General features: G+C 35.3%; 4 protein-coding genes across 6 annotated transcripts; 1 reads left to right on the forward strand and 3 right to left on the reverse strand.

Moving 5' to 3' along the window:
- The first annotated feature begins 880 nt into the window (after positions 1–880).
- On the forward strand, positions 881–3,060 carry LOC103857841 (ricin B-like lectin EULS3). Of its 2 annotated transcripts, XM_009135087.3 has the most exons (4): positions 900–1,716; positions 2,204–2,326; positions 2,397–2,625; positions 2,847–3,060. In XM_009135087.3, coding segments are annotated over exons 1-4 (966 nt in total). In that variant the 5' UTR covers positions 900–1,104; the 3' UTR covers positions 2,849–3,060. The 2 variants fall into 2 exon arrangements, with proteins under 2 accessions (XP_009133334.1, XP_009133335.1); XM_009135086.3 differs by lacking the exon at positions 2,847–3,060 and having other exon boundaries at positions 881–1,716; positions 2,397–2,657.
- Positions 3,061–3,723: 663 nt separating this feature from the next.
- Positions 3,724–5,075, reverse strand: LOC103857843 (bidirectional sugar transporter SWEET9). Its single transcript, NM_001302012.1, has 6 exons — positions 5,027–5,075; positions 4,797–4,833; positions 4,502–4,712; positions 4,248–4,409; positions 4,034–4,153; positions 3,724–3,957 (listed from the first exon to the last, which is right to left on the reverse strand). Exons 1-6 carry the CDS (start codon positions 5,073–5,075, stop codon positions 3,724–3,726), a joined length of 813 nt encoding a protein of 270 aa, NP_001288941.1.
- Positions 5,076–6,382: 1,307 nt separating this feature from the next.
- LOC103857846 lies at positions 6,383–9,004 on the reverse strand. The gene is made up of 9 exons (XM_009135092.3): positions 8,586–9,004; positions 8,199–8,311; positions 7,759–7,931; positions 7,490–7,583; positions 7,265–7,375; positions 7,075–7,164; positions 6,919–7,004; positions 6,784–6,848; positions 6,383–6,713 (listed from the first exon to the last, which is right to left on the reverse strand). Exons 1-9 carry the CDS (start codon positions 8,944–8,946, stop codon positions 6,604–6,606), a joined length of 1,203 nt encoding a protein of 400 aa, XP_009133340.2. The 5' UTR covers positions 8,947–9,004; the 3' UTR covers positions 6,383–6,603.
- LOC103857844 (BLOC-1-related complex subunit 8 homolog) lies at positions 8,904–10,672 on the reverse strand. Of its 2 annotated transcripts, XM_033287796.1 has the most exons (3): positions 10,435–10,672; positions 9,085–9,808; positions 8,919–9,050 (listed from the first exon to the last, which is right to left on the reverse strand). In XM_033287796.1, the coding sequence occupies exon 2, from the start codon at positions 9,805–9,807 to the stop codon at positions 9,103–9,105; it is 705 nt and encodes a 234-aa protein (XP_033143687.1). In that variant the 5' UTR covers position 9,808; positions 10,435–10,672; the 3' UTR covers positions 8,919–9,050; positions 9,085–9,102. The 2 variants fall into 2 exon arrangements, with proteins under 2 accessions (XP_009133339.1, XP_033143687.1); XM_009135091.3 differs by having other exon boundaries at positions 8,904–9,808.
- Between the last annotated feature and the right edge of the window lie 3,241 nt (positions 10,673–13,913).

Below are 13,913 nucleotides of genomic sequence, written 5' to 3' on the forward strand. Positions count from 1 at the left end.
ATTTATTTTAGTCACCGTTGGTAACTTTATGTTTCTAGCGTTGTAAAGTAATTTCATGTGGTCAAGGTTCTGTGACCTTCTCTTCCAATTTTGGTGCTTCTTCTTTCTTTTAGATTTTAGTGTTGTAGTTAATGAATTTTGGTGTACCCTTTAGGCTCTTTTCACTTACCATGCCTTCTTGGTTCTTTCCTGGTTGTACTGGGTCCGATTGGTATATAAGCCGTTTTCATTATGTTTAGGTTTAATTTTGTGTTCTTTTTCGCGGTTACGGTTTCATGGGGTGGGGGTCATGAAGCTTTTAGTTCCAACATTACATTTGTCTTGATTTGTAATTGTAGTTTTTTTCTTAATTATGCGACTGATGATTGTGAATTGTGATTAGTCTCCGCATGTTTGATTTGTTATGAAACTCAATGTTATGAAAGTGATTAGACTTTATGTTTTCTTTGCTATGAAACTGTCACTGGGCTTCTATAGGTGACATGGATAGCATTACCATGATTTTTTTTTTGTCAAATTTTTTTAATTCAATATTGTAACATAAAAGTTGATATGATATATCGTATAAAGAAAACAAAAATAAACTCTTAAAAATAATCTAATCCTATAGAAAATATGATATGACAAATACAATCCATATTTTGGTTGGATGTTGCGAATACATTGATGTCCGAATGATCTTATTCAACATTTTTTAATAGTCGAAATGTTTTTTTTTGGTTCAAAACGAGCTGTAATCACTTTCATTGTCTACACGATAAAAGTTATCTAATTAAAAATATATTTTTTCTTTTGTAATTAATTTTTAAATCACCATTATCTGGGTAATAGTTTTAGTATTAATATTATCTTATCAGAAAATCAAGATTTGCTTACCATTAATAAAAGAAAAAAAAATCAAAAAGAAGATTTTATACCATTTATAAAAAAAAGAAAAAAATCTGCGGTTTTGGAAAATAAAAACAAGAGTAATCTAGAAGACGTGAGTACCAAAGCCACCTGTTCTGTCTTCTTCACATGGCTTTTTAAGTCAAAATCATTTCTCTCCTCTTCATTCTACTGATCATCCTCGAGAAGAAACTTGTAACAACCCAACAACAGCTAATGGATCCTCCCTTCGGCCACTCACACCACCACCACCATCACCACCAACGCGACGACAACGAAGATGATCGTCAATCCTTCGGCGCACCACCACCGCCACGCAACAACTTCGTCGATGCTCCACCGCCCCCTGGTCATTACCACTCACAGCCTCATCTCGATCCCTACGCGCCTCCTCCGCCAGTACCGTCGCCTTACGGATCCGAACCTCAATACAACGCCTACGCTCCTCCTCCGCCTTACTTCGAAGCTCCGGCACCACCGCCTCAGTTCGGTCACGTGAGCCATGTCAGCCACCACACTTCCGAAGAACCATACCCACCAGACCACCACCGTTACGGAGCTTACCCGCCGCATAATTCGTCCCTGGAAAGCTACGGAGACAGCACCGGCGGCGTCGTGCACGTGTCCCACCATAGCTCACATCAAACCGACATGCCTTCTGGTTTCCACCACCTCCCTGATGATGAGAACCGTCTTCCTGATAACCTCGCCGGACTCGCCGGAAGGCAAACGGTGAAGGTGTATTCCAAAGCAGAGCCTAACTATTATCTGACGATCAGAGACGGTAAGGTCATTCTCGCCCCAGCCGATCCTTCTGATGAAGCTCAGGTATTATTATTACATCATCTCTCTCTCTCTCTCTTACAAAGATCCATACTTTATGCTTTCTCTGTTTTGTTTCATTGTCCGAACATGTTATTGTAAGTTCATTTTATCATTTATTATTACAGCATGTCTCTTTCGCCAAGATCCAAACTTTATGCTTCCTCTGTTTTGTTTCCTTGTCGGAACGTGTTATTGTATCTGTTTAGTTCTTGTATGATTGAATCTTGTTAATTAGAAACAGAGGTTTTACAAAACAGAACATGTTATTGTAACAGTTTTAGTTCCTGTAATATTGAATCTCTGTTGATCCATCTGACGAAGCTCATGCATTATTACAACATGTCTCTTTCGCCAAGATCCAAACTTTATGCTTCCTCTGTTTTGTTTCCTTGTCTGAATACATCTTATTGTTACATTTTCAGCTCTTGTAAGATTGAATCTTGTTTTACTCTCTCCTACAGTAGACTTAACTTTGTACTGCAATGTGCAGCACTGGTACAAAGACGAGAAGTACAGCACTCGTGTGAAGGACGCAGAGGGCCATCCTTGCTTCTCTCTTGTAAACAAGGCCACTGGTGAAGCCGTGAAGCATTCTGTTGGAGCTACACAACCCGTAAGGCCTTTCCTTGGACGAGAGTCTTTTGTCAATGTTGTTTATATCTTTGGTGGTATGGTATTTTCAGGTGAATCTAGTCAGATATGATCCTGATACGCTTGACGAGTCTGTGCTGTGGACTCAGAGCAAGGATCTGGGTGACGGATATCGAACGATAAGAATGGTGAACAATGTGGGGTTAAACGTTGATGCGTTTCATGGTGACAGCAAATCTGGTGGTGTTCGTGATGGCACAACTATCGTTCTTTGGGACTGGAACAAAGGAGACAACCAGCTTTGGAAGATCTTTCCTTTCTGTAAGCTTTTTCTTTAACCTTTTATTTGTTTTATAATATGAAACGGCGTTGGTCAAAACGGGAAGTAGAATTCCAATGAGCTTAATGTATCATCAAGTTGTGACTTGACTTTGACACCATGGTTAGATCATGTCCATAAGATGAGTGTTGTAAGATAAGTAGAGAAGTATATTGATATTGTCATCCTCTCTCTCTTTTTTAACTGAATGTTGTAACTGCAGGAAAATTGGCGGGTGAGAGTGGTAAAAAGTGGTTATATGTAATGAATAAATAAACAAAACTCGGTTTTGTTCATTATTGTTGTTGTTGTTTTGTAAAACTTGAGTTTGTGATATTGGGATCTGTAATCTTATTTTTCAAATCGTATCTTAAAGTATGAAATATTACATATGTGGTTTATGTGTTTTTCTAATATGATTTGAAATCTTTTTTCTATGTTTGTTGAAAAGATGCAGAATTTTATAGAATCATGTTTGATAATGTATTTTAGCAAAACTTGCGCACACGTTTATATGCTTTCTGATCACAGCTGTGTTCTTTGTTTGGATTGGCCCCATCAACTATAATGTATCAACAACTCAATCAACATGCGATCATCATTTTGACAAATCATCTAGTATATAATGTTCTTGATCACCACGGCACCTGCAAGCTATGAGCTATCCACACGTGTATATAGACAATGAAGTAAGATATTGGTACTACTATATTGGTAGACCAACCACAAATTAAATGATATATTGTTTCTAGCGGTTCCAAATGCTAATATTTATTTCGTTAATATTGGTTTAATATTACTGAAAATAGTAATCATACAAATGTTGTATTTACCAAAATTTGATTCTCTTCTTTCATATATGCAAAATGTTGAGAAAACAATTATTTAGGATTAGACAGAATATTATTTAAAGTGATACTTCAGTAGAGACTGTAATTTATCAAGGTTAAGTTATGATCAAACTGATAGAACATCTGTTTGGTTAGACCAACTCAAACAAACTAAGCATTTTGATTTGAAGTTTATTTTTTCCTACGTAAGATAAAGAGTCTTCATAGGCTTCATAGGCCTCAACTCAAGGTCAAGTTATGTTTCTCCTTTTAAGCCGTGGTGCTTGAGTTTGGAGTCATAGGCCTCACCGATCCTTCAACGTTTTCTGCCCTAGCATCAGACAATTCAACGGCCACGATCGCAACTTCGTTCAGATTGGTTATATTTGTTGGTTGATTCTCTGTAGATGTGAGTTTTGGCAAATCCGTTTTCTTCGAATCGTGATACATCATGTATAGTATCATCTGAGCTATACCGAACAAAAATCCAAGAATGTTTGGCATCTGAAGACAAAACAATAGAGTATAATTAGTATATAGTAATGTTAAAATAATGTAATATAATGAGTTATATATTTACAGCAATGAACTTGTCCTCGATAAGAAGGCCATAGAAGAACCACATGACGGCGTTAAGAGTGAGAGACAAGGAGAGAAGAAGCGGCATGTATTCCACACTCTTTGTCCTTATCACCTTCCTCTACGAAAACATGTAACACGTTACACGTCGGTTTTTCAATTTCCAAATCACAATATAAATGACAAGATGTTTGAAGATGGTGATGATGGATCACCATAACGCTTAAGGGAGAAGCAAAGACGGCGAGACTGTAAGCAGCACAAACCCATCCAACGGTTGAGACTCGGTGTTGTTTTGGAATCAAAAGATCAACGAGAAGAATCAAGAGACCAAGTCCACCTATGTTGCATATCAATATCAACTTCAACGTGAATATCTGCCATGGTACATCCACATTAGTTAGGTACTTAGGTATACAGAATATCGCAAATCAACATTAGTCCACCAACGTGTATATGATTTACAAACCCTGGCCTCTCGTGGTGCGTAAATGATATAGAGAAACAAGTAGGAGATTTCAATGAAACATCCAAAGGTGTTGATGCTAATGATGAGATAGGCATGTGTCTTCATTATTCCGTAGAAGAGAAGAAGAGTTGCACTTGCAAGTGCACATATGTATGGTATCGACTGAAACCCTTTTGATGATTTCTTCTTGTATATCCCATAGAACGTTGGCCTGTATAATCATACATATTTAATTATTTATATGTACCTTTTAGATAAATTATATATACTACAAATTCATAAGTACGTGTCTTACACTGGAGACAAGAAAACCCCAAAAGACACAATGTTGCCTGCAAGCAAAAGCCAGAGTCATGAGACATTTGTGTATATATATGTTCATATAAGCAAAATGGTTACAATTCATATATATATATATATATATATGCATACTATTGAGAATATATTATATGTCACTTTCATAGTTGATTTTAGTTATGTTATTTTTTTCTAAAAAACAAAAAAAAAATAATGGGAGTTAATTACCCAAAAGACCAAAGAGAAAAGCAAGTTGATGAACTTTGATGAACACCATTCTTCACTTCTCTCGTCCTGATCTCTTTCACTCTTTTGCTAGTTTAAGGTTTGTTTTGATGTTTGTTCCTTCATGCAAACCCCCCATTTTATATTGGTATTGCAGGAGAGTGAGTCATTCTTGTCTTCTTTTTTCATTTACTTGTCTTTCTCTTTTTAAACTAAACACAAAAGTTTGGCTCAAGTTGTCTTGGTTTTTGTTTTATTGTACATATGTTTCATAAGGGAGCACTTAATTAAAATTATTGCATGGCTCTTAATCGTTTGTCATTGGCTGTTTTCCTAATTGTTAGGCTTCAAAGAATCCAACTAAGAATTTCACGTTAGGCTCATAAAGATATAGAGTCAAATCATCCCCATCAATTAATTAGCAAATATCACACACGTTAAGTAGAAATCTCTAGATTGTTCAATTTCGTGTATATAACCAAGTTGATTTATAAGAGTATTATGTTTGGAGATGCTCTACTCATCAGTCACCATGCTAATTATAAGAAAGAAATGACAATTGTGTAATCTATTACTACCTTCCATATATAACTGGTTTCAAGAACCAAATGTGATAAGATTATTTGGTTGCACATATCACCATGAGAGGATTTGTGAACATATAATCAATATATCTCTCTATATTCAACAATGTAGAGCTGATCTTTAGATTAAAGATTATCAGTTATAGACGTCAAATTTTATATAAAAGATTAAGGGCATCAAAAAAATTAATGTAATGATTTATGTATAACAATTTTTCTGTGTTTTAGATAGCATATATGACCGAACTTAAGCACTCGAGAAAGTATTTTCATTAATTTTATGAGCAACAAGTCATGTGTGTGAGTTGGAGGCATAGATATGTGTTGTTAGGAATATCTCCTGAAGCCTTTCTTGTTTGGGCTATTTCTTTGTTTTATTTTTAAATTTGGTACTGAACAAGACATAGGCTTAACGTTTAGACTAAAGCTAAGCATTAGTCTTAAACAGTTATTAAGTAAATTATATTAAGTTAATCTTATGAGTTATGAGTTGCAAACTTGCAATCGAGAACCCCTTTCCTTTTAATCAGAAGATACTTCATTTTCGGTGATGCATGGAATAATACCAGTGGTAAACAAACAAGAATACGAGGCCAGATGTGATCAACTTAACAACGATCTCGTTGAATACGCAAACACATAATGTTGATTCGAGAAGTGACTTAAATCTTAGTGCACCGAATATGAGAACATTTGCCATTTTAAATTATGTTGTGAATTATTCATTCATATAATTAGTATACAAATCCTAAAAGGAACATTTGTATTAGTTGAGTTTATCTATAAATTTTCTTGATTTATTTGAATTTGATTCGCGTTTGTTCACAAGTAGAAGATGCAGTTTGATGATATCTCGGAGTATACATATAAGTTTGAACCAAACATAGAAAATGCTTCACATTTGTGGATACTGTACTTCTAGAGGTACTCTCTAAAGCACTTTTCTAGCATTCTTGCTCTCTTATATTCCTTCATAATCTCGACCAGATTATAATGTTATTTGGATACTCCAAGAAATTGAGCAAAGCTTGGATACTTCGGCTCCCATCCTATTTCCTCTCGGGTCCGTGAGTTGTTCAACTTCTTCCCTAAAGGACCGCTGGTGCCTACAAAAAGCAAAAAGTTGTCAGACTCTATGAAACTTAAGGCTTTCAACCAACATGCCAAGAAACTCACTCGTGAAACCTTTGAACTTCTTATCATATTTTCCGCTTTGATCCATCAGGTCCATCACCTCTTGCCTGAGAAGAATGCGCGATGTTAAACATGTATTTGAAAATATCTCAAACTCAGAAAGGAGGCAGTTGCTACCTTGACAAAGGATGGTTGTCGCAACCCACAAAAATCCGACCACCAGGTTTTTTCTTCATGATTGCAACTGACAACGATGCTGCATCCTGTTCAGTAACACATAACAGAACTTCATAAGAAGTCCCTTGGTCCTTGTGAGCTATATGACAAATCTACCTCGTAGTGTATGAGATTCAAGATATGATCAGGACGAGCATCAACTGTCTCCTTACTCAACCAGTAAGTATGTGCACCTCTTGTCTCTGTGTATAAAAAGTTCAGGAGAAACATAATGCTCTAGAGACCAGAAAAAGCCTTTCATCATTTTCTGATTCAGCTTTCAATGTATAAAATACCAAAAGGATATGTAAAGCCCTGCTAGTCTAAGGACGGTCCCTCCACTTTCCAGCACTACTTGTTCAGCTCTCAAAAGCACATCGGTTCTTGGGCTCTTTCCAAGTGGAACTACTGGAGAATCCTGCAGTGAAGAGAATCCACTTCAGAAATGATTGAATACTATATGTTCATACATATATCAAATGATTCAGAGACTCTCTGACTAAACTATGTTTAGTGAAACAGAATACTGAACCTCATTGCATTCTCCATTATCAAAGCAATCATAAGGTGCAGAGCTAGATGTGAATAAGAATGATCCTTCGCCGTTCCACTTTGATGCTGCCATCCTGATTATAAACACAAGCAAAGAAGATTACTTCTCTGTCTAATAAGAGGAGCCATTAAACTTCATCTTCTTCCATAGCTAATAAAGTTAACAGCACGCAAGACCCCTATTATTGCATTCAGTAGCAGAACTTAACGCACCAGCTGTTGAAACAAGTGATTTTGTTGTAAGTTTACCTGAGCTCAGCGGCGTAATCTGGGCTTTGTGAGGGAGGGGCACAAAAGATCACATAGGAGAAGTTGCCATCAAACTCGGTTTCTTTAAGAGATGGTTTGATACCCAACTTCTCCAACTCATCATGATGGTTTGTTGTTACTGTCTGCCCAAATATTTGACAATCTGGATGTTCCTGCTCCAACACACATAAAGCTTCAACTTTTAACTTCCATATTGTGAACACATCTCTTACTACTAACATGACTCTTATAAAATCAACCCACAACATAAATGATACACTCAGGACATTTAAGAACAGGGGACTTACAGAACATAAAAAAGGTTTTTATTTGTTCGAACAAGAAACACCATTTGTGCAACTACCAAATTCTAGACCATTACATAGACCAAAACAGTGATGTTACTAATGTAGTAAACTAAAATAACAAAGAAAGTGTACCTCTCTCCACTTTTCAGCAACTAAGCGTCCAAGAACACCTGGTCCAACAATCAGTAAATCGTTCGCCCCAATTGAAACATGAGACTGGACCTTCAAGCCATCACTGGTCTCACCTTCATACATATTAAAATGGTTAGTAACTGGAGAAACGGAATCACAACATCTTGATGTACCAAACTCTTAGCTTCTCTCATCCATATAATCACAAAATACTAATCTCTATTAATTAACTCTACTCAGAGATAAACAAACAGTCCACTAAGCATCCAATTTTTTTATATATATTTTTTAACTTGGGATTATCTCAAAAGTCAACGAGGAGGTTAACTAATCCTTATAGCCATGGAATAGACGTGGAAGAAGCAGAGAGTAACTGAGTAACGATACCAATAGTGGAGGAGGAAGAAGATGCTTGAATAGGACTCGCCATAATCGAAGACGTTGATGACAGTGACAATAAGAAACTGGGCTTATCCTCGCGTCTAAAAGCAAACTTTGGTGTACACAAAGATGGTAAAGTCGATTGCTTTGTGAAACGGGTCGATGGAATTCTTGAATTAATCGTCGGAAATGAGGTGCAGGAGATGAAACCCATCAAGGAAAATAGAAAAAGCTTCGCTTTTGACGAAGAAGATGGAGTTGGCGTGGCGATAAAGGTGAGAATTTGGTGATGGGTGCTCTTTGAGTGTTGTAACTTGTAACCAATGGCGTGTTTACATGTCACGAAACCAAACACTTCTATGTACATGTCGTCGAGACATAATTGTAAATGACGAAACTGTCCTTAGTAATAAAAGGTAGTATAACATATGCTATTTAAGGTAATGTTATGAATTACACACATAATAAGAGCTCTGCTTCTTCAGTGGAGCCGCCCTGCTCCCAACACCATCAACAGAAAACTCTAAATCCTCTCAGCAGCACGTCCATTAACATCAGCATCCTCATCCATATCTCCAAGCCATGCCTTAAGACTCGCTTCTTTACCAGCCTTGAACTCCTCGAACTTTGTCTTCTCCACCATATGCTCACCTTTACTTAAGACTTTTTTGTCTTCTTTTTCTTCTAACTCATTCGTTTCCACATTGGGGCTACTCTCCACCTTCTGTTCTTTGAAGTCAAGCTGTGGCCATTTGATGTTGCTTGCTTTCTCCTTAGCTGACTTAAACACCGATGTGAAATAGCTGCTGCCTTCCTGGCTATAATCAGAACCATGCATTGTTGTTGTTTGCGTTGCTATACTGCTGCTGGATCTGCTGCTCCAAGGGCTCCCGGCGTTGAGGATGAGCCCTCTCCTCGGTTGTTTCGAGGACATTATCGCTAAGGAGTTCTTGATGTCTCCTATCATCCCATCAGCTATAGGCGAGCCACAGTCTTTCATTGATTTCACCATGGCTATAGAATCTTCCGAGTCTTCAGTATGGAGAGCAGTTTCACGAGACTTGTCCAAGACTTGGGCGTTGAGGTTAAGGACATTGGGTGCTGCGTTGCGGACGTGCTGCTGGATGTAGTAAAGACCCACTGAGGGTTCGTTGGCGATGTACTTAATCATCTCGGCTAAGCTCTCGTTTATCTCCGCAAAACCATCAACAGTAGAGAACTCATGCATTCTGTCAACAACAAAAATCAAAACTCCAAACACTTTAGGGTCTCTAAACTCAACAGTAACAATGATACATCAAAGCAAGAGAAGAGATCCGAATAATATCACTATTGCCTAAAAGAAGTACTTTTATACGGTTAAAAAGAAACTGATGCAAGGTAAGATTCATAAGCAATCCAAGAGAAGATGAGGTTGACAAAACAGAGGCTTAAACAGCTATTAAACGATGACTACTCAGCCTCTCGTTTTGTGTTGCAGACTAATGATGCCAAACACACACAAACATGTCTCTTATTCACTTTGAATACACGAACCATCATCTCTACAACTTATGCTCCTTCACCAAACGAACATAAATTACAAAAAAAAGGTCAAAATTTATCCAAAAGAATCATCAAAGCTCAATGATCAAATCGTCTCATCCACACAACCATTCTTCACCAAAGGAACTTAAATTACAGAAAGGTTCAAACTTTGCTCCAAAAGAATCATCAAATCTCCAATCAGAGACTGACAGAGAAAACCCCCAATTTCACAAGCTAGGTCTCGATACGAATTGAATTCAACAAGACTACCCAGATGGAAAAGAGTTAACTCACAACCCCCAAAACGTAGAAAGGAAAAGGAGCTTACAGGAAACTCTGGAGGACGACGGAGCAGAGAGAAAAGAGGCGAATCGGTGATTGATTTTCAGCGGAGATAAGGAATTGGAATCTTCTGATGTGTTCCTGCCTCCTATCATCTGATAAAAGGGAAGAAAAAAGCAAAATTTGCCTCTGCGCTCACGGCTAAGTGCAGACAAAAGTTTTTGGCTTTGAGGAGGAAGAAGAAGACAATGATGGTATTCCCCCAAATGCTGTGTGAGGTCATTGTTCGCACGTGCCTGCCTCTTACCTCGCACGTTTGGATTGTAATCGTTTTGTCAGATTCAACTAAAAATAAATAAATAAGAATAATTTGTGAATTTTTTTTTTTATAAACTACGAGAAGGTCCTCAAATTTCTATATAATAAGATAATCCTCCGCCTTTATAAAAAAATCATAGAGCAGGTCCAACTTAGGGTTCATAATGAATATATGTAGTAATTAAAGAAAAAATAAAAACCTGAAAAAATCCTTAATTTAAGACTTATAAACAATCCATTGAAACTTGTTCTTCCACTTGTCAAGATATAATTAGCTCACTCGTTTAATTTACATTTAAATTTAATTAGTTAAACAAAATCAGTTAAAATAACAATATCTTGTTATTCAGAACCCTTTTTAGGATCCAACTTTAAACAAAGTCATTATTTTTATGAAAATTGTAAAAGTTAGAAGTACATAGGGTTAATTATCAACTTTCATAAATAAAAATATATTTTAAAAAATATTAAATAAAATATTTTGAGAATATTCATTTTTAGAAGTAAAAATAGAAGAATACATTGGAGAGAAATACAACTCTAAAACATATATTTTAGAGATGAAAATAGAGGAATACGTTAGAAATGTTCTAATAGAATTGAGTTATAATCAGGTGGTACTCTATTTTAAATAAAAAATAAAGTGGCAAACTAAATAAATAAATTACTATATTTATAAAATAAATTTATTTTTACTCTATTATATATTGAAAAATAGAGTACCACTCAAAATACTCTAAGGTATGCAGAATTATTAACTGTAAAACATATTTAAGTTAAAAAAAAAAGTCAAACTAAATTACAAAATCAAATAGGTATCTAAAATATAATTATGTATCCGAGTTATTAGTGTTATACTTATATCTAAAATAACTAAAATAATTAATTATAATTTGAAAATATTATTTATGTTTATACTAGATTAATCAGATTATCTTATATATATATCACTAGTCATAGTGGCTAAAAAACATTTTGCAAACTTAATCCAAACTTCATTCAAATTGACAAAAATATTATTTCTTGTGTGTTTTGGATTATTCGGTTTAAAATTATATATTTGTATATATATATCACTAGTCATAGTAGCTAAAAAACATTTTGCAAACTTAATCCAAACTTCATTCAAATTGACAAAAGTATTATTTCTTGTGTGTTTTGGATTACTCGGTTTAAAATTATATATTTGTATATGATAACAAACAAATGTCAGAAATAAGTATTGATTCTTGAAAAGAAAGTAATGGCGGCAAAAAAACTTAAAAAGGAGGCTACCAGTAAGTCAGTAACTAGTAAGTTAAAACACTAATTGGATATTTAATTAGTCATGCCGACCAAAACAATGGCCATGGCCTAACAATGAAATAGGTCAAACGGGTCAAAATTAAACAATAAAGCCTGAGCTAGTAGGGTCGTAAAAACGAATTTCAACCATTGCATATACTTTTGCTTTTAATCTGGAGATGAATAACTTATATTTTATGCAAGTGATCTGACCGTTATAGACTCACCATCTCCCAGGCTTGTATCTCTTGGCTTAGACTATTCAAGGCAGGTTATTTGCTGGTACAAACAAACTAACTAAAGAAGTTTAAAACTGATGTTTTGTTCCAACATACAATCATCTTCTAGCATAATCTCTATACTTGCAAATGTGGACATATGGTTTCAATGTTGATCGCCTTCCTATTCTGTATGATGGAATATTTTTATACATGCATAGATAAACATATAAAATATCCACACAAATCGGGGTTTTTATAGATTGGAACTTTTTTTTGATAAAGGGTTTTCATATAGAATGGAACTTCACTGCTATAATCTTCAGAAAGTAACAATATCTCAAGATTTTTAGTTTCTGATCTGGTCTGATATCCATTCATGGCTATATCTCATCTTTCATGAAATTTTTAATCAAATGGATGAATTTGTTACTTGATTTCTGTGCTTTTACATCTAAGTCATTTACATTTTTAACGAACTCACCTCATATTGATTGGCATTAATCAAATACAACAGTGAGATGGTCGGGAGTTCACGTATACTAGAATTTAACATTGGAGGCGATGGACACATTAATTTCACAACCCTCCTTACACTTTTCAGACTCTTGTGTTTGTGAAAAATGTTATTGCAGCGTATTAAAATCTAATATAATTCCCAAGATATTATAATGATGTATACACACACTGGTACCTGACTTAATATGAATGCAACTTCTTTTTTGTTGGAATGTAACTTATTTGTTTCAGTAAGAAAAGTAACTTATTTGCTAAAGCAAATGTTTTTTTAGAAAATAGATTCACAAAATACACCGTCGATGGTCCACAAATTTACCATTATTAATTTCATAGATACGTGTGAACGAATATATATACGTACACTCAGTTCGCACATAGATACACTTGAAAAATATGCAACATATTATTTTACTTTTCTCAAAAAAAAACACATATTTTTTTTTTATTTTAACACACAACATATATTATATAATACGGGTGTTTGCGCATGCATATATTTATAAAGCCATGCGATAATTGGTGGGTAGACAAAGGTACAGCAAGGAGTAGGTAGTAAACACTATGAATTGTTCCTTAACTAAACAGAAGAGTCAAAGAGAGAATCTCAGTATAAAGCTTAAACAATTCATTCACTTCTCTATATACTTTCTTAAAGGCAATGTCCTCTCACTATATAGTAGTTACTATATTATGAAAAATATTAATTAGCTGCAAGATTATATGGGTCGATCGTGCCCTTTCTTTTCATGGTTTGTTGTTGCATTATTACAGTGGACAATAGATATGAGGTGTACCATATTTTCCGGTTAATAATAGCCCTTTATTTGTAAGAAAATATATGTGAATATAATCAATATATATGAAAGAAGATAACAAAATGAATATATTCGGAATTTAAATGATAATAATAAAAATTGGAATGTGGAATAAGGTGGAAGAGATAGAGGAATCCATGTGTATCCAAGCACTTGCAGACAAAATGAGCTTCAGAGAAGAGAAAAGCAACCTTTAGCTTTTTAAGACCACCCGACTCAGAAAAGGAGATTTCAAACACACTCTCTCCTCTTTTAGGGTTCTAATACTTTTATCCCTCCCTTTAATTATGTCCTGCGAAATTTACGTCCTTCTCACTTAATCGACCCACCACCATGATGCCATCTCTCGTGCTCATGCATGTGTGATCTGG

The sequence above is a fragment of the Brassica rapa genome, chromosome A03 (genome assembly GCF_000309985.2).
Source record: "Brassica rapa cultivar Chiifu-401-42 chromosome A03, CAAS_Brap_v3.01, whole genome shotgun sequence".
Lineage (NCBI taxonomy): Eukaryota > Viridiplantae > Streptophyta > Magnoliopsida > Brassicales > Brassicaceae > Brassica > Brassica rapa.

Coding starts and splice junctions, on each gene's coding strand:
- LOC103857844 (XM_009135091.3), bottom strand. CDS start 9,807: ATGCATGAGTTCTCTACTGTTGATGGTTTTGCGGAGATAAACGAGAGC.
- LOC103857841 (XM_009135086.3), top strand. CDS start 1,105: ATGGATCCTCCCTTCGGCCACTCACACCACCACCACCATCACCACCAA. Junction 1,717..2,203: donor ATCCTTCTGATGAAGCTCAG/GTATTATTATTA, acceptor TGCAATGTGCAG/CACTGGTACAAAGACGAGAA. Junction 2,327..2,396: donor CTGTTGGAGCTACACAACCC/GTAAGGCCTTTC, acceptor TGGTATTTTCAG/GTGAATCTAGTCAGATATGA.
- LOC103857843 (NM_001302012.1), bottom strand. CDS start 5,075: ATGGTGTTCATCAAAGTTCATCAACTTGCTTTTCTCTTTGGTCTTTTG. Junction 4,713..4,796: donor GGGGTTTTCTTGTCTCCAGT/GTAAGACACGTA, acceptor ATGATTATACAG/GCCAACGTTCTATGGGATAT. Junction 4,410..4,501: donor ACGCACCACGAGAGGCCAGG/GTTTGTAAATCA, acceptor GTACCATGGCAG/ATATTCACGTTGAAGTTGAT.
- LOC103857846 (XM_009135092.3), bottom strand. CDS start 8,946: ATGTACATAGAAGTGTTTGGTTTCGTGACATGTAAACACGCCATTGGT. Junction 7,376..7,489: donor ATAATGGAGAATGCAATGAG/GTTCAGTATTCT, acceptor TCTTCACTGCAG/GATTCTCCAGTAGTTCCACT. Junction 6,714..6,783: donor GAAGTTCAAAGGTTTCACGA/GTGAGTTTCTTG, acceptor TGCTTTTTGTAG/GCACCAGCGGTCCTTTAGGG.